Below are 20,725 nucleotides of genomic sequence, written 5' to 3' on the forward strand. Positions count from 1 at the left end.
TAATTAAATATGCTTGCTTCCTTAGCCATTGTTTCCTCTACCCTCATGCCTCTACCCAATTTTGCTTGACCCAAAAGATCGAACGTCATGCAGTGCTAGCCTACTGAAATGAACGGAGTTCCGGACCAAACGATGGTATATGAGATGAGACTGTATACTGTGGCTAAGTGGGCACGCAACGGGCAAACACTACTTAGGCCTGGCCTCACTGAAGCGGGCGGTTTTGTGGGAAATCACAAAGGAAAGCAAAAAAACAACGTGTACCAAATGACATGGGATGAATTCGCTGGGTTCCCGTCGGAGGAACACTATGGGACACCGGGGACTGAGAGACTGATCACCACGTACAGTTAGGAGAATCTGAACAACAATTCTGTGCTGCACTTGCTTCCCAAACATCTTCAGGGGAAAATTCGGCATGAAGAACTGTTGTTACCTACTACCGCTACTCTACTTTCATTATCGAAGAAAGAAAAAGCATTTAGCAATGGCTGAATTGCTAATGGACGAGCTTTAATATATATATTAGTCGAAATAACCGAATGCGAGCGGGTGCACCCCAAATAAAATTGGCATCATAAATATAACAGACATGATAATAATTGTTCATGGAAAGTTAAACTAATCGTGATGAAAAGAATCGCAGTGTTGAACTTCTCCCACCTAGACCACTTTAAACGGAATACCGGAAACTTGTGGGGTAGCAGTGATAGTCGCAGTGAGTTGGAAAGCAAACGTGCTATCTGAAGGCATGCCGCTAGTCCAAGATAATGCGTCCAAAGGACCGTCTGTAGGACTCTATGCTTTAATAGATATATGATATAGGCACAGATGAAAAACGTTAGAAGACGCGCCACAGAAGCCAGCTAATTTTAAACTGTGACCGCTTCTATCCACAGATTACTGGACAAATCTACTTGCTAAATAAGCCTCCACACCGAAATCGGCTGATTTGTATTAGACTTCTTCGGTATGACGGCAGACTGAATACTACAGTTCCCAAGCAACGACATATAGTAATAAACTGGATGCTTCTACCCGCACCCCCGTGTCGCCGGGCGGTTCATATGACAAGTGTGAAATTGTATTAGTCTAACTGGAGTGTGCTAGTTATCTAGCGCCAATGGCTCGTTATGAAACACTTTTGCAAAAAAAAGCGATACGCTCCGTTCTATCTAGATATGTTTAGACGTGTTTACATCTAGATAACGTAACGTATCACTATAATTATGCAAACGTTTATTAACTCATATCGGGCCGTCTGGAACCCACCTCACTAGCCATCATCTAGAGCATCGCCACAAGATGTTCGTATCTTCTACTATTATTATTTATTTATTTGATTATTGGATGGTCACAACGGCTGCTCATACGGCTTCAAATGTTTAAGAAAGACATCAATTGTATGGAGGTTACATTAGGTAAACTGCGCTTGATGGGGCTTGAAGATCTCACGTATGTACATAGGGCCGACTTTCAACTGTCTTTAAAGTTCTGTCGCATGAAATGAAAGCTTTTGGCGGAACGCGATCCACTGACTGTCATCTCTTCTTCATGATAGGATACATCGAACGTGACTCATCTATGAACAATTTTAGTACAAGCAACATTGATTTGCTAGGACAAAGCTCATAGATTATGGTCCGCTGTGGCCAAGGGCCAAATTGGAACAAAAGTGACCGATGCAACCCTAAAGATAGTTCATCAAGCAACGAAGTCTCTCTTTGTACTCCAAAAAGACTAACGCAAATCTTCTGTTTTTATTACTTCGCCTAAGCTGAGTATTTTCCGATAGCATGTTTGTCGGATCGCCTGGGAAGTGACTCATATCGACGTCTAAGCTATCAGTGCAATGATATGTTGGCTAACACGACTTTCCCGTAAAGTGATCTTCCTTCCGCTGCTTCAGTAATGGTAGTTGTGGATGCCGCTTTTAGGTGTGTACTTAATAACAAACGTGCTGTAATTGCATCTAAAGGATGGCCCAGGATCTGTGCTTCCGTCAGCGATCCCTGCGGCGAGATCATCAGTTGTTTATTTTACGACAAAATGAGTGCAAAGTAAAATCGAAATTCTCACCTCACCCCCCCTCACCCCACAATGAGTCCGTGTTCATATCCATCGTCTCGCTTGAGAAGATAGCGGCGCTCTGAATAATGCCAAAGGAGCAGCTCGTGAGCTTAGGAGTTCCACATATCAAGCCACCGATTGGCATCGCTAGCGGGTACTGCTCCAAATCTGTTGTTGTTATTGTACGTGGCTCAGCTGCTAATAGCGCTATAAAGAATTTCTGTTTCCATTCACAGACGCACGCATAGACATAAACATCAGCAGCACTATCAACGTCAACAACATCACTGCCATCGTCGTTTACGATGACTGTCAACGTGAAGTTTGTTTCTTCTGTTCCCTTCATATTTCCGAATATATTCCGAGTACTGTTACCCCCTACCCCCACCTTGCTCACATCCCCTCTCCTCCTTCCGCCCCATTTATTTCTATTTCCTTCTTACTCATCTTGCTTCTGAAACCGCCGCCGTCGCAATGGCTGAGTACTAGCGATGCTTCTAAGTAAAACCAGTAGAAGTCGTCATATCAGTATATACTATTTATTATCGCGATCTGCGTGGATCAGACCGCCATCGCCTCGGTAGTCGCTTGTCGACTTTGTCTCTGGGCCCACAAAAGCAGTCGCAGCGGTGTCAGCGTCAGAATCAACCGTAGGAAATGAATCAGCTGGCGTCGCGTATCCAATGCATTCAAAGGCGATAGCCGCAAGTGGACATTTTCCCTTTCAGGCACCGCTACCGCTATTTTTGCTGCTCGATTGAATACTACTGTTTGGTTGATATCAAAGCTACCGCCATTGTTCCGAACAATTATCGTTATTATCAGTATTACAATGACCGACTGTTCGGTTGAAACGAAGGCTGGCTTGGAAGTGACAACAGCGACAAGGTCGGAGACAACAGCTGCAGTCTGTTCCTGCACCAAAGCCGGTAGCGTGGCGTGGCATGAAGCGTCGCTGGATTCCCATAGTAGTTCGACGCGAAGTGCTAGCACAGCCTATGCTGCTGCTGCTAGTAAGAGGATTGGTGATGGTAACGGCAAAGACGAGTTCATACTATTTCATCAAACGAGAGGAATGGGCGTCTAGGGAAAGTTGTTTTTTTCCCCATCTCGCCGACGTGCGCTAGGATCGATGCACCACTGAAGTTACTCACCTGCTTACCTTGTCTAGTAGTAAGAGAAGTAACAGCGAACGCTTAATGCGTCTGTTTCTTTCAGACAATTGTTATCATTACCGTCATTGCTGAAAATCTTGTGGTCAGTTTCATTGATATACCTAAGGTGGTTGCGTACTGTAGTATCGTCTTCTGGGTCACGAGGGAAGGAACGATAGAAAATAAATCGCCCTAAGCAGAAGTACGTAACAAGACGGATTAGGTCGGTGTATAGAGCTGGAAAGGATTGACATTATTGGAAAACGCCAAAGGGAAATAGACAGCGTCGATATTATAGACCCTCGGGGTAGTATTAAAATATTATGACTGAAGTATTCTAACTTGCTATCATAAACTGAATCATTGTGTAGCTCTTTATCTAGAAACAACCTGTGACATCTAGGCCGACACGAGCTGTGCTCTATCCGTATAGCCGCACGATCTATTTATAAAAATGAGTCTATGGGACAATTTTTGCGGAACATAGCTCAAGCAGAGATCCAATTTTAAAGAGCCAGTCGCCAGTAACGGCCGCTGATTGAGTTCAGGCAACACGAAGGAGAGCAATTAGGTTCAAGGTGGCCCCTAACAACCCTGTGTGCTTTTGTCACTATATTGTTATTAGTAAATGCAAGGAGTCTTCTGTGCTGCGTTTTTTTTAGTTAGGTAATACCACCTCGCTATAGTCTCTGCCGCTGTTGACAACATAGTAAAATATTAGCGTCTGCCGTTCAATAGTTCAGGGAAAAGGCTTGAAGCGTACCTAAATTGCGACGCTAAAACTTTATGATGATCAGGTTGTTGTATACATATAGTATGTATGTATGAAGAGATACCGATATGCGTTTAGGAAATATCGTTAAAGCAATTAAGGAGGGACTGCATATGAATGTGGCAAAAACAAAATCAATTTCGGAGATGTGACCCCGTGCCATAATGTATTGTTCTTCACAGTCAAACCGGATTTGGTATTTATCTATTTACTTGCTGTTTAAAAAGTACTCTAAAAAAAGGGTACCTTTTTCTTTTCGCAACACTTAGCAAGCCCACGGAGCGGTAGTCTACGAGCCAGCAATTTGGCAAATGCATCATTGGCACGCTGCTTACTTTCAACCTACAAGATTTATACAGAGCAACACAAAAACCGTGGACGTATCACACGCGGGGTCCAACTGATTGTTGGATTCAAGAACTTCAAAAGAAAAATTATTGCTATATTTGCAACAATTGCATGGATTGATCTCGTCGCACAGGTCATATAATAATAAGGCGTTCAATTGCAACAGCTGATACTAATTGACTGAATTCTAGTTGAGCGAAGAGCGATCTGTTGCGTTGGTTCAGGTAGTTATAGGTAGACATGAAACGCCAAACAACATTATTACTTGGTAGCGTCGTAAGCTTGCTAATGGATCAGCTGACATGTTTGTTGGACTACACTGTAGTGACGCGTTGGACCTTCTCTGCAGGACGTACCGACTCTTATCCCCATTAGTGTGCTAAGTCCTGCCAATATTCATGGTATGAGAACGTGTACTTGTTGGGTAGATCATTATTACTACTCGGTCTTTAACGTCATTGCGCGGTATGTTTAGTAGAAGGTGATTAATGACCCATTAACGAATCTTTGTACTGCATTTTTGGTTTGGTGCTTGCTCATAAATACATAATTTCTTCTATCACTAAATTTTAGAGGAACTTAGATAATTATCATCAATATAAACGGTAACCCAGTTTATTACGATGATTATTACTCTTTATTGTTGCTTTTTTTGGGCTTCATGAATAAAACGTGCATAGCCTCATGTCCAAATTATTAGTATGTTTGACCTTCAGAAAAAGGCTATTTTCGAGAGAAATTCAAATAGCATGGATTAAAGGATTTTCTCTTCATAGACTACCCCTGAATTCCCGTCAGTCTACTAAGGCGCCGATAGTTAATGTCTTATGAGTTTTTCTTATGAGTCTTATGAGAGAGATTTCCGGAAAACTATTTGTGTGCGAAAACACCCGTACCTATGGTTTATAGCAGAGCTGCGCCCACTGAACGTCTTTGGGGCAATTTTGAAGCTAGCCCTTATGCCCTGTTAGTATATGTGTACGCCTAATAGAGTATGACACATGGGTCTGTTTGTGTGGATTTGTGCATGTAATAACAGGGACTCTGAGCGAGCATTATCCGAACCATCTTCTTAACGAATGCTTTGTACAAAAAAATTGTGGGGCAGTTTGTACCATAATTAAAAAGTGTAACATTTTATCTTTTTCTAAATATATGCTTCAAAAACTGCTCTGCCCAAAAAAAAGTAGGCTAGGATATCGAGGAATTACTGATATCTAACCGTACGATACCTCCAGTACGTTCTACGTACGCAAACTTATGTGATCAAAAGTAACGATTCATTAGTGTTACGCATACGTCGACGCTGAAAATATCAACCATAAGTCAATAATGCTCTGTAGAAGAAGATCCCAAACGAAGATTTACTACAGTTAATCGTTTTAACTGTAGGTTAAAAGGTCAAGCTAACTAGCGCCATGTTCATGTTAGACACGCCATAAGCGCACGCCGCTGATATATTATTTACTATTTTAGTAATTATCTTGTTAATGTATATATTTCTATCATTATTGTTGCTATATGTGCTAATATTGGTACGCAGTTGAATTTTAGTCGATTGTGCATGTGCATCATTTACTGTGGCCTGTCGAGATCATACAGTATAAAACTCTTCCCCCGTTCCCCTGATCAATTTCATTTTCGTGCCCCCTCCAGTCATTGGTTAAAGCACTATATGTATATATATGGGATATTCCAGCTCTGCTTTTTATAAACATGTCACACTACGCCGTCCTTTTCATCTGCGTTTATACAAGGATTTAGATACCTACCTGCAAAGGTCAACCGTTCATTGCTAATCGCCAACTTACGTTGTATCCCAGCAACTGCTGTCTCAGACAATCAATCAAATAGAAATAAACTAGTTAATTTCTGCACAGTCTTTCAAATGAAGTCGTTTGCGGAATGTTCACATTTTTAAGAAATGGTGCAGAACGCAGTTAAACTGCCAGGCTGCGGTATACATCCATTGCCCGCCGGCTGCCCGTAGGGCCAGTTTTGGTCGTGGACGTCCTACCATGATTATATCCCTCGCCAAATATGATTCTATCTTCAATTTTGTTTCCCTACTAATATTTCCAAGCGTATAGAAAAACAGCCAGCAGATGCAAAGGAAAGGACGTACTTGTTATTTCTTTTTTAGCAGACATGCGGTAAGCAACAGTTGCAAATTGACGAAAGAACTTAACTCTAGGTGTCCATTGTGTTTGTGGGCTTCGCAGGTTCATCGTCCGATATCCTGGCCGCGGCTTCACATATGTGCGGGAAAACATCTAAGCGTAGCTTCGAAGGATATACTGCCGAAAAAACAGCGTCAGCGGACAGCCGACAGGGAAGCGTGTGAGGCCGGTCGGCTAGTTCCCATAAAATCGAAAGTGATTAGTCTAGTTTCTGCAAGTGGTTCAGTTTATTTCTCACGTCAGGTCGACCCTTACATTACACTAACCGTGTCATTCATGAATGCTCTACGTGTTATCGAGGCTTTGGATTTTCCGATGCATCGACACGTTCTCCTCTTGCCATGGATATTATAATACGTCGAAGTGGAAAAATTAAAAGCTATGCGTGAACGTGCCTCTCCATGCCCACGAGAATGATGCGAAACGTCAGTGAAATATGTAAATTAACGTCAAATCGTTTTCTAAGCAGATCGGCAACGGCCGGATAGTCTAACTTTTAGTGACAAGTTACGCCAGCAGACCAGGTTTGCCGGAAAACACAACCGGCTAAACAATAAACAACCGTATGGCAAAAGCATCTGTATGTTAGCTAGTTGACGACAGCGAATATTACATGCGGACAACCAGCGTTGTGCAGGGGCCTTGCATAGGACACTTTTGTGGAACGGCTCAATTGCATAGTTCGGTAGAATGTACAACAGTGTACCGGCTTCCATTGGTCAGTCTCCTGCGAGGCAAGAGTCGTCATGGTCAGACCAGTGAATCTCTACATAATACACACCTCCTTTCGGTTCCTCCATTCCGTTCCCATTCAGGCAGGCTCGGCCAGCCCACAAATACATGTTCCCCTCCAGACGCGGATGTGCACTGGTGAAGATCGTCTAATTACGTTTGCACTGTTTCGTTATTTATAAGAGGGGAGCTTATTACAAAATATTAAAATACTAACATAGTAGCTACGACATCCAGTCGTGTGTATCGGTATATGTATATACGATTATGCTCCATTTTAACACTGCCACATTAGTCAGTTACAGCAGAATTCGGGTAGCTACGTTTGTTCTCAATATCTAATATTGCGTCTGGCAAAGATGATGACTATTTTACGACTGATTTATTACTTAAAGATGTCGTAACTCTTACCTCCGCTTCTGTTTCCCTGACGCTTTCAATGCCGTCACAACGGTTCATTGAATCATCGCTTTTGTGGCTGCAGTCACTAAGACCGTGCTAGCATAAGCGTCACTGCGCGACCGGATGATGATCATCACAACGATGAAGCGTGAAATAGCAGAAATACAATATTTGAGGAAGTGTAAAAAGTCTTCCACATTTCTGGTAACGTTAGCGACCACAAGTTTACCAATAATACGACATGACAAAGAAGAGCAGCAGTAACTTATCGTCATTATAGAAGTTCTCGTTCTAAGGTCACTGCCGACCCGCATCGTATTGCGGTACATCCATTAAACAAACGAAGTGAAAAATTAAGCGGTCGTCTGCGGTGAGCTTGTAGCAGTCGGCTAAATGAAACGCGTTCCTAACGAATAACTCCCCGAACTTAGCCGCCCATGACGCACGTAACTACCAAAGTTAATGGTCGAACAAGCAACGGCAGTGGCTGTTACTTGCAGGTATTGCTTGTGACAATAAAAATTATTCTACTATATCGTTTGCTATTGATTTCAGGTATTTTTCTAATGCAATACACCCCACACGTAGAAGTCAATGCCAGCGGAGGCGTATTAGCTTTGGCTCCCGATGCTGCATTATAATACTGCGTGAAATTCAGGTCTAGAATCTACGAGCAGATCCTTAAATTCATCAATTAGAAATTGGATAGCGCTTGGCAAGATAAAATGGCACGCATCCGTGTCTTCTTTTTCAACGTTTTCTTACTGTTCAAGTACATCGTTTAAATGTTAGCTGATAAACGAACGTTAGGATTGCTCACGCATGCAGACCTACAACGTTACGACCCGATCGTTACGCACACGTTACGTCGTGTCAGGAACTCAAATGAATGACCTTCTTCTGAAAAGGCCGTCTGAAGTGTGATTTGGCTTTACAAAACTGATTGCATATCAATTACTCATTATTGTTATTATTTTCCAATGCCGAGAAACGTGGGCCTAACTTGCTTGTGAGACGTCTTTTTGAAGTTGACTCTGATCGCTTTTTTGTCCTTACAATTTCTGTCGCAAGAACAAATATCAGGCGGCATAGGTACACTTGATTCAAATAGCTACATCGATAGAGAAGCAGGATAAATTACTTGTGCCATTCATGTCCTGTACTGATTTAGAAAAGTCCTCTAATATAGCTTAGCCCCAAGAAGTTTCGGATATAATTAACTGAACTACACTTGTACCCTTCCTTATCGTTTGGGCTGAAAATTTGGAAAGGAAGCCATTTTTGTTTAGGATACTTTCTTTCCAACTAAATGATACAATTAAATGATAAGTTTGGAAAAAGACAGAGAGCAAATTTGAACACTGGTTAGGGACAAGTTATATTACGTGCACATAATTCTAATACATAGCACATGTAAAATAGCCTTTTTTCTACCATATTGCCATGCCCACTGAAAACTCGTATATCTGCCCCTCGCTTGGAGATAGAATTCGAGTGTTACTATTATAGAACGCGGTTGGTAGGACAATTTAGACTACTTTTAAAAAGCCGATAATAGCCGCTTAGCTATGCAAAAACATCAACCGGACCTGATTCACTGAGTGTACTTGCCCAAACGCACACACGCGTGCGCGGCAAACATGGCAGACAATTTGACTGATTTTTTCCGAAATTTCTCCATGGACGACAAACGTCCTCCAGCATCCTAGCCGCCATTAGCATAGCCTTCAACAGAGAGATGGACCGGTTAAATAGGTAAATTACAGTGTTATATTCGCTACTGTATATAAATTTTTGATCGTCATCATCGGCCAGCACGGCGCGCATAATCATCACCACCGCCACCGGCATTATGTGTCATAAATTCCCATTTCCTTACAGCCGATGCAGTTAAGGACCATGGTAAGCTAGCTGATGTCAGTGGCCGGAAAGCTAACAACGGCTAGGCAAAGGCCAGATGCTTTTTCAAATGGGATCTAACTGTTCTTCCGGATGGCTTGTCGTTACTGCGCCGCACCAGCATTCATTGTGTCCATTCAGCATCGCGAGCTAGTTCTCTACTGCCACCTGCTTTCGTGGTGTCCTGCGCAGGAACGCCAAGAGCTAAAAATTGTTTACTGACCTACCGTTAGCGTAGTGGGACTTTTTCGCCCCTTGTTCATTTATCTCTTCGTCCGTGGACAAGCTAAGCGAGCGGGCTGAGTCAAGAGGTATTCGAAGTGTGAATATGTTGGACTGCTGTACATAAGCGCACACTATAGCACGATATAGTGGCACGCTATAATATCATATGATGACTACCCAATGTAGTTGTAATCAGCGCTTTCGAGTCGGGCTAAATTGCTAAATGGTAAGTCGAACCGCACAATAGAACGGGGTGACCAGAAGGAGCCGAGGTGGTTGCAGTTGAGGCAAGTACCTCCTGACCCTGTGTGAGAGTCTACATCAGCGCTAGGTAGGTTGGACAGACGGACGGAAGGTGACGCCCCAACACTGAGACGGACTTACAAAGAATAATGAGAGAGAAAGCGATCGATGAAGCAACGCAATTCGTTAGCGGCTGGCCTAACGAAACAGCTAGACATAAAGTGGCCGTCGTCCATTCGACCCAACAATGCCCATAAGATGTTAACCAACTGAGTAGAAAAGAGCCAATAAGCAGTGAATCAATTGCAAACGAGGGATGAGGTCGTAAAGTTTATGAAATATCAACGGAGGTTACAAAAGCTGTGCTACCGTCGAAACCAGAATCAGGAAAGGTTCGGCCACGTCTCTTGTTAAACAGAATAAGGACTTAACTCACATTGTGAGCAATATCAGGAGTAACAAAACAAACAGAGGCGGACAACGTACAACTCGAACGTAACTACGAACGCAGCTCATCTAACAGAGACTAAGACAAAAGGACAAAATGTAAGAAATTTCGCCGGATCTCGTGATGCTATTCTTGTCTCCGTTGTGCGACAATAAAATTATGCCCATCGGAATTTTTCTGGCAATGCAGAGTCTCTAACCGTATACCAGGTCAAATAATAGCTAGAAGCCGAAAGCGTTAGGCTGCACGGGAGTGAATTATTTGTGCTATTTTTAATTATGGTATACAAATGTCACGGAGAAATTTTTTGTGGCGGCTAAATTCAGCTCAGCTTAGACGTCAGGACACAAGGCAGATTCTCTGACCTGTTTGAGACAACAGATCACTACAGTATTTGTATGACTGTAGGTGTTTATCCTGTCTCAAAACTATGTCCAAGCATAAAGCGGAATTTTCTACCCATTCAGTCATCATTCGAAGCTATCTGACTGCTGCAAAATCTCCTACCACCTTAAATACCGTTATACCGCAGTTCTGTTACAAGCACGAACAAAAGTAGTGTTAAATATAATGAAATTTTTCTTATTCCCTTCAAAAGAATAGGATTTTACAGACGCTTTACTCCATCAAACAGCTGAATATGACCTTATAAAAGTTCTAGAAATATCCGTCGAAGCAGGGATAACGATTTTGTTGTTGGAAGACGTTTCCATGCTACACTGCACATTCTGAATCAGGTATTTTCTGGAAACGAGCCGTTCATGATCGATCTGTATCTATGGGGTATTAAGCCTATTCGCTTATTTTGCTCTTATCAGGCGTCTCGGAGGGAAGAACCTCCTCGGTATTATTACTGGATCGTATATATATATATATATATATATATATATATATATATATATATATATATAGACATTTTGTTCAGTTCGAAAGTTCGAGTAACGCTCGAAAACCATGCTTGTATTGAAGAGTCTTTGCGAGAAGTTGTCACAGAATGAAGTCAGCACTGAGTGATAACTTCCTGATGGAACTTGCTGAATCCGTACTGGCAATAACTACTACCGTACTGGAATATATCAGTTTCACCCATGGATTTAAATGGATTCAACAAGTATAGATCGGTTCAATGGCTACCAACACATTATGTAAGCATGTCAAAAGATGAACAAATGAGGTAAAGATGTTACCTCATTCCATTTGGCATCGGGACATTCAACCAGTTCTAGTTCGCTACGCAAATGACTATACGCTCTGACGCTGTACGGCGAGATAATGATAGCAAACGCAAACGCAAACGGACGCACCGTGCGTGTCGATTCAATAGTTTGGCCACGGGGCTTCCCCTCAGGCCTTCCATCAGTGGTTCTTTTACGCCGATCGCCTGCATCTTGAAACCATGATGCTCACGCTGCCAGCCATGTTAAGTTCTTACCATAGGGAAAATTCAAAACATGAAACTTCCACCCATCTGATTGCAGACGCTTTCGGACTGGTCCATATGATAATATGTGTAAGTATTCCACTACGTTTGAGGATGATTATCGTGGCAGCGTTGTCGAAATTCCAACATTCCAAGCATACGGGATTATTGGACCGCCATCTTTGTATGGTATTAGACATGTATAGTTTCTAATATACGAGCAAGTCGGCGGGGTCCAAGGCTGCCTCGAACGAAGAGCATCTTACTCTGTGTATCATAATGTATTGCATTATAGTATATATAGCATAGTCACTAGTTTGATTTTGAGGACTAGGTCCGTATCCTTAAAATGACAGTATGTCTATTCCATTGAAAACTTGTCGGTTGATATTGTTCATCGGTCTGCTATTTGGCTGTTGTGAATTTTCAAGTCTGCTTGCCTACAGATAAGTACTGTGAAATATTATATTGGTTTTATTGTTATATATGTCTTGTTGACGCGTGCGTTTCTTCAGGAAAGTGTTTCCATAGTTTTTCAAACAAAACTACAGTTGATCGACGCCGGCTAGGCAGGGGAAAGGTTTCTAATCCTATATTTACTAACAGTGTCGTTAGTACTACCGTTAATACAATATGAATAATAACTTTGTAGAAACGGTGCGGCCCGCACGCTCGACTACGATGAGGCGACGAAGTGATGCTGTAAGCAAAACGAATAGAATTTTGGAATCGCGTTTTCATTTTGATTCTTCTGTCTTGAGCTCGAGCAGTCTTCCCGCCGCCTACGGCAAGATAATGGCACAAAATTACGTCATTCTTTCTTGCAGAAGAGGAATCGTCTGATGCATATGGTATGGGGTACTCTACTTTTATCCTCGCTCGAAGTTTGTGTATTTTGCGCTGGCAAGCTTTTTTCCATGCCTCGGAGGAGCAGTATTACTTGCTGCAGCGGCATCGGGCACAAGTTTCTATATCGTTCATTACTGGCACGTGTTAGAATAGCTGCCGCTAGAAAGCAGCTAGAAAGTGCCGAAACGTGAGCCTTTTTAACTCCTGTGTTGACCGACGTCTTTTTCTTTGCGCATTTCGATATCTCTCTACCAAAACTGTATGTCTAGGCCATTGCATCAACAGAGCCGATCAGTCAGAGCATACAGAAAGAACTACGATGGGCTCCTGTGTCAGATACCTCGATCATTTATTTACGCAGTTGCTATGGCCAGAAAGCTAAGCAACGATCAGTACTTACAAAGTGCATTTAGAACCAAAGTTACCTTCAGTTTTTGATTGTTTTCATTATAGTAGATGAAGCATCTCGGAAGTGAACAATGGTCGGGCAGGCGTATCAGCGAGAGGAACCACAAAAGTATGTTATATAGTTTGGCCATATGTAGGGATTCCGTGCAAAATAGCAAGAAGAAGCAAAAGAGAAAAGACAAATAAGAAAAACCGAGTTCTCCTTATGCTAGCAGTACTAATGAATCTCAATTGCCTTTGTTCGGACAATCCTATTTCTGTAATTTCTACGGTAACACTTCTATTAAAGTGGTCGTTGTAAATCCTTCTCTGTAGAAGCCTTGTACATATAGATGCACCGGCGTGTCAACGATTACCCTAGTCGGCGTTCTTGTATGTTACAGAACCGGCTAGAGTACGAGCTGTGGCCCTATCCTCAGTGTTGATAGTGTAATGGTACCTTAAAGAAAGCACATTGGTGACATAGGCATTGTGGAAGACAAACGGATATAACGGTTTGACCTAACAAGAAAGCTCGGCGATCAGTGGAGCGGTGCTCTGGCTATTAAAGCGCAAAGGCAAAACCAAAACACTTAACTGCCATTCTGGTGCCAAGTACGGTGGTACTTGGTGGTATTATTATGGTATCAGCATAAAAAGTAATTCTTGTTCGTATTTCAATGTTTATTGTAGGTTTGTATACTTACAAGTGTATGAGTCAATAACGGCTATTCAGCTAACCGAAAACAAGAAGCAAAACACCCAGATGAAAAGATCGGTCAGGACGATGACCCGTGACAGAAGCAGTAATGAACATACACACATTGTTAATACCCGCAGAAACGCAACAGGTCGTAAAAACGAATTGCAATGATAACAAAGAATAATAGTCGTAATAACAAAACTAATACGATAGAAATTGGGTAACATCATCATCCAAAGAGGCGAAAATGGTCAAAGTGACGATGGCATTTTTCTGTCGATGCCAGTCGCAGCGGTTTGATAACAGGCACCAGGTCGTACAACATTGATATTCAGAAAAAGCAGAAAGACTATCTATACGGAAAACAACCACGTAGGTATTATGAGTACATCCCCGTACAACGAGGGTACAGGGTCTACCGAGACGTAACGGTAAGTGACAATAGCAGTTGAATGGATAATTCTATTGAGCTGGATGGCGCCAACAACGTGAGACATTTAGAGATGACAGAGGGCTTTTGAACAAAATGATACTTCATTACTAGCACAAAATAGGCATTGTAGCGCAATGATGGGCTGCCGTTGGCAACATAGGCCTACCGACCAGCAGCAGCGCTATATACGACACTTATATTCGATAGCAGTAAGAATACGACGCCCTATTTCTGTTGTTTCTAGTAAACAACAAGTATCTAGAATGTCAACCGTAAGCGTACACGGTCATAGGGAAATAATATATGCTGCTTTTACTACATGAAGCCGACGTAGGATGCTTAACTGGTTTTATTTGCAATAATATTGAGGTTTGCCCAGCCTAGCTACGCATTACTGGGTCCTTACCGGACTTCAGATAAATACATCTACTTCTTTTTAAGCTCCTGCTTGTTGACAACTTGACACGGAACCGATTCTTGACTGAGGAATGGCCTCTATTTCCCCGAAGACCGTAACCAGCACATCGCTTATATAATACTCTCTATTACTCCCTAACTTTAGTGTTAGGCTGAAACATTGAAATACCGCGTGAATGATTATACGGTGATGAATATAGTAACGGCCGTCGTTGTTTTGGGTTCGTTGCAGCCTCTCTCGCGAATTTATTTCTAGTCTAGATAATAGGGAGATATTTTTTGCGTTTAATCGTTCTAAGGGCCACTTTTCGTAAATTCGTTTTTAAGATCCTATCAGAAAGAGCTCTAGCTGTTGGCTAGTGGCTGTTCCCTTCTAATACATGTGTGTACAGCGCGCTTTCTACGTGTACGCTACCTAAAGAACCAGAGGCTCATTATGTTTAATTGATTGGTCAAAACTAACATTTGGTAACGAAACACAACGAAAAACAACATGGTTAAGACTGTAGCAGAATAACGGTAACATGGCTCACGGTACGCTGCAGAGAGAGTATTGCTGAGCAATAATGGTTGTATGACTGCTCGATGCGATTGTCGCTTTCTCCCACTGAGATAATACTGTTGTCCGTTAGCATAACACTAACAGAAGGATACCGAAAAAGCAGGCAAGCCTTTCTCGTTGCCGTAGTGCTGATAGCGGTAGCGGCAACCATTCGTACGTGAAATGATCCGAATTCTATTGCACGTACGATATTTTTAATCCTCGTACATAGGCCATTCGGCGTTCAGTTTTCGGCGCCTGACATCGACGTGTTTGGTTAGTCTTCATCGTAGTGGCTCGCGGTGGCCGATGATCAGACGAAAACAGCTGTCGCCATGACGGTCGCATGTACACACACGCATACGCTCACAATGATTGGCTACTTAGTGTGCAGTGTCCGTGTACACAAAAGGCTTATTATGCAGATATCGCTCTGCTGATGGCCGTCACCGTCGTAGTTTTTGTGGTATGGGTGGTTAAATTGCGTCGGATCGCTATCGATTTAAAGTCGTCTTTTGGTTGTCAAACGGTCGACCAACTAACCTTAGCGATCAGCTGATGGACGAACAGGCAACAAAAGCCTTCAGCTGCCGCTGAAGTAAACGGGAAGCGACCTCGACTTCACTCGCAAATCTGGCAGTTTTGAAACTGTAGCAACGAACGCGGAGCGGCCCTCCCACGGAAATCAAACGTTTCTGCTTCCATTCGGTACCGTTCGCTTGGAGGTTGCCCACTTGTTCGGTCGATACGACTGCAACCCCAAGGTCATTCAGTCTACAGCAATTGCGATTGCAGCGAATGACGACAACCGTTAGCATTAATCTAGACCAGCCGCTTTTGTAGCGCTGGGATACTAGACTGTACTCTTTAGCCCCTACGTTTTTCGGCTATATCCTCTTGATCGAATAGCGTGGTTGCAACCTGCGTCGCGATAGGTTCAGCTCGTGCGATGCCGCTTCACACGTTCAGTGATCCGTGGCAGGGGAAAAATCTTATGTGTACGTGTGTTCATCTGTTCGAGGGCGGTCACTACATTATGTCTTATAGGCATCCCTTGTAGGAATTGATAGAGAAACACTGAATTATTATCAGCGGGGTAAAAACATTGATTGTTAGGACTGCTTACGATTATTAAACATAGTTATCTGATGTATAATGAAATCTTCCTCTTGAAGCGAATTTTTCTCGGAAAGAAAACTCTAGCGTATTCCTTCTGAACGCGATTTAGAACTAGGGTTTAATCTTGATGTTATTTGTGCCTATGATAAAATGCATCGGTTGAGTACTATGATATTTGCGCAGATCTTTGTATCACATAAGCGATTACTATTTAAACCGGAACAATTTAATTTAGAACGTTCTACGCCTAGCCCTTATCAACACAGTTATCTTTGCTTTTTTACTTGCGATTGACAAGTTTACGTCCGAAGGTTTCGAACGACTCATACTTCGACAACACAACCAGCAACTAAGCGGAGAAATTGAGCAATAGACATATTTATCTAGGAAGATCTTCATCACGATTCGTTTGGCGGCGCGCGGAGCGCCTTTCCTACTTCCCACATATTGAAAACGAAAGTTAACCGGGTTATCCTTGTTCTGCCTGCTGCAATTAGCTAAGTCAACCTATGATCTACTACGTGTTACTAGTCCCATTCAATGTTAGGACAATAATAGCCTTTGGAGAAAAATGGCCATATGGCTCGAAGAGGTTATCTTATAAATACGCTAGCCACGGTCAGTCGTGTTCAATACCGGCCAGACTGAGATGATTTGGTTTTATCTTGGATGTGATCCGACAGCACTTAACGCTTCCCGTGTGAACTCCGTCATGCTGGCACTACCTCATAGACGAACTCGGTCTCAGCTATAGTGCATTCAGTCAGTGTTTATTGTTGTTAAACATTTAAATGTGGATATTCTATGAGATTAGCTCTGCCATAAGGCTTCTTCCTATGTATTTTCCAAAAATAGATATCCGAAATATACTGGTTAATTCGAAAACGTCATTAAGTTTATTTGTGTTCTGACACATCTCTGCTTACACCTGCTGTGCATGAAACTACTGGATAACACGTGGGTCTTGCTATAAGGTCATCCAGTTTTGCCTGTTTTTGTCATTGGCAGCCAAAATCATTATTCACCTGTAAATACCTGTAAATAAAATGTACCAATAAACGTATATAAACATTAATACGAATGAGCTTACACCACCTACATAAGACGAAACTAAGCACGGAACAACACATCGGAACAAATGACGGTATCCAGTGGTTACGAAAATTTTCACATTGTTCGTTGTAGTCGATAGACGGAGGCGGCCCACCGACGTGATCTTCGGATTTTACCGCCACTGCAGCTTCTGCGATAATGGCTGATGCCGTCGTTAGTAACTGCTGCTGCTGTCGTATTCTCCGCAACGTAGTTTACCCCATATTTCGAGAATGAAAACGCTTCGAAACTCAGTCTGTTGCTTTAACAGCTCAATTCGTTAGGTGAGCAACAGGGGTCTAATCAAACGATTTTAACTCGCTTGGGGGCAAGAAGACAAAGGTAAAGGTAGTAGAAAGCTTGCGACAGAGGCAAGTGGAAAGAACGATGCTTGTGTTCCCTGTCAGGAGAGACCGCTTCAGCGTTAGCTTATGGAAGCCTATGGAGTTACTTACGTACCAGGTGACAGGGTACAACGCAGCCCACGAGCAATATTTCAATGCTGTTGATGACGCACGATGCAACGGCGGTAGTAGCAGCAGTAATAACGACAGCTGCAGTGGACAACAACAATAAGGACCGCAGAAACCATTAGGGTGGCTCAAGCACTCGTACTGTTAACGGCGAACCGAATTCGTCGAGCATGAGCCCCGGACAAGTCTTGTTATTTGTTTCCTCTCTCGTGGACTCTACCGGTGCAACTTTGTGCCTAAGCAACGTCGGAAGGTATCACCCGCGAACCGACACGCGTACACTCAGGAAAACATGCACTGAAAAAGTATTTCTTCAAAGCTTTCCGGATTAAACAGATACGTCCTAGCAACTTCAAACGTGCTAAATGAGCTCACTGAGGGCGACGATGTCTGATGCTCTAGCTTGCGATCTGTGGGGGTTCCTCTTCAATACAGCAGGTCGACCTATTGGTTTGTGTTCCACTATGTTCTTACTTAAAGAATGACAATATCAACATATTCTTATGCCAACATGTAAAATAATTTTGAGTAAACTAATTATTTTACTAAACTACATTTTTATACAGTTTTCAGGTAAAACAATCATTGTTTAGCAAAGCTATAATGCTTTCGTCATATTGTCGTATGCGATGGAGCTTAATGCAACCGGTGCTTACTGCAACATCGATGAAAATCATTATTTTTGTTCGCTGTGGTTAACATTAGCTAGGAGACGTTTGTCATTCTTAAAGATAGCAGTCCGCGGACGAGAGGGCGGGCGGTTGGGGGGACTTCAGCAGAATATCGAGGAACTAGTTTTTTGGAGGTTTTACAAAAACTTCTGTTGCTTTTCGTCACGAAAAGCATGCGCTTTACTGTAGCAAATATGAGACCAGAGGTTTTCTGCTATCATGGTTCAAAATGGACACACGGCCCTATAATATAGAAGTCCTTTTTTGACGCGTCTGCGTTATACGATCATTGTCGTTGTGAAGCGGCCCGTTATTAATAGCAAACTTCACGCCGGCAAGGAACTATTGCTGTCTAGAAGTAATCGACTTACATCAACAATCGACTCAGCCGAACCATTTCAAAGTTCTGAGACGATTTCGAATAGAACTTGAAAGAAAGATTTGCACAAAGGGTACAAATTTACGTGATCTTAAGTTGCAAGACGTCGCCTACACCATTGTCAGCGGAAAATCGAATCTACGGATCTGTTTCGGTGCTTGAATTTACAACATCAACATTCTCCCAGGAAACTGGTGCACGTATACGGAGACAGAGATGACTACAAAAGCAGACGATTCAATCGCATACTCATTCGTAAGTTACATTCATGAAATCAAAGGATTAAGGGTTGTTTTTTTTTCTGTAGATACTCTGCGTAAAACGAAATAGCATAATTTCCGCTTCGATATCACTCTAGTGAAAAGCAGGTGGCTAAAAACCAAACATCACTCGGTAGAGCGGCAGTTACACTTCTATCTAAAATCGTACCGGCCAACTTGTTCAACACAAGTTACTGAACTTGCCATCGTTCCGGCTCAAAATGTATTTGATTTGTGCGGCCGTGATCTGATGCCCCTGACGATGTTCAAGTCGGGCACATGCTAGTACGCTATCAACAGCTATAGATATCGGGGGTTCCTAGTAAAATTTCTCTAATTGCGTTGTTTAACATAAGCATTAGTTCAAGACAGACACTGGAATTGTCCCTTGAGATGGCACATTATCACGGTTTAATTAAATATAGTCACCTCAGTTAATTAAATCAACTTCACGATAATTTTTTGAACAACGACGACAACAACAACAACAACAACAGTCGTCTGTTCTCAGCCGCGTAATTATCTTCCACTAGCTCTACGTAGCTTAATAAATGTGCCATCGTAATTATTCGCTATGGAGTTGTGTAGAATTGATAAGGAAGGTCACAAACAGCATTGTCGTAATCCGGCGCGGCGATTTTGGCCTCCAGGCGATAGACGACAGGATACCGGTGTCGATTCGATGCTAGACGTCGTGTTCGTTTTCCAGTGATCGGCTAGCTGCGGATTAAATCCATTTTGCTAGAAGTGGCCAGTCGTCGAGAAGGCACTTGTTTTTCTCCTACTCTTAACGACCTGAATGCGACAATGCACCAAATTGCTGGTGAATATAAGTAACTGAAATGGGTTTGTGTCAGGGTTAATAAGGGGCACTAGCAGGAACGAAGAAATAATAGGCCTTCTGCCCGTACCCGTGTCTTCTTTCGTTTCCGCCATACATGCCATCGCGATAAGTAGAACCGGTGCTGTTATGGCACCAGTGCTACGACACCTTTCTGTGCGGCGTATTTATTATGGGTACGGCCGTAACATGCTATCTATTAATGTTAGTACGTATCGTTCAGCTTATACGCTAGAAAGTTGTACAACGTGACTGAGGAATACCGCCAGAGAGAATAGCGTTCGTTCGAGTAATAGGTTCGATGCAAAGAGAAATAGGAAAGGGCCATCCTCAGTGAAGAACAGAGGTATGCAGTCTGGCTGCTGAAGAATGAACGAAGAGACTAAAGGTGAGCAGAATATGTAACGTAGCCATTTTGTTATATTGTTAGCTTATTTACCAGATATGGAAAGTCTTACAGTTGGAAAAACGAAAATTAGATACCTCTTATCGACCAGGAGAAGCGAGAGTTACCTCTGTTTAGATTATAGCCACGTTTGTGAGCGTGTCCGTAATCAGTGGATCAAATGAAAGATTATCGCTAGCGAATGGCAACTGCTTCCCAGCTTCTGCTATTGATTTTCATTTATATACTCACTTAGTTTACAGATATAGATACGATATTTAT

At 42.5% G+C, this 20,725-nt stretch overlaps 1 protein-coding gene across 3 annotated transcripts in view; it reads left to right on the forward strand.

Annotated features, from left to right (window-relative positions):
- LOC111254372 (uncharacterized) overlaps positions 1-20,725 on the forward strand; it is a 144,257-nt gene that overhangs the window by 72,275 nt on the left and 51,257 nt on the right. For 2 of the 3 annotated variants that reach the window (XM_086974935.1, XM_086974936.1), the window contains exon 2: positions 6,567-6,719. The exons of the other annotated variant lie outside the window; for it this stretch is intronic. In XM_086974935.1, coding sequence (XP_086831061.1) covers position 6,719 — 1 coding nt within the window. In that variant the 5' untranslated portion in view covers positions 6,567-6,718. The remainder of the gene's footprint in view (positions 1-6,566; positions 6,720-20,725) is intronic. 3 annotated transcript variants of the gene reach the window in all.

Source organism: Varroa destructor, unplaced genomic scaffold (genome assembly GCF_002443255.2).
Source record: "Varroa destructor unplaced genomic scaffold, Vdes_3.0 BEIS01000007.1, whole genome shotgun sequence".
NCBI lineage: Eukaryota > Metazoa > Arthropoda > Arachnida > Mesostigmata > Varroidae > Varroa > Varroa destructor.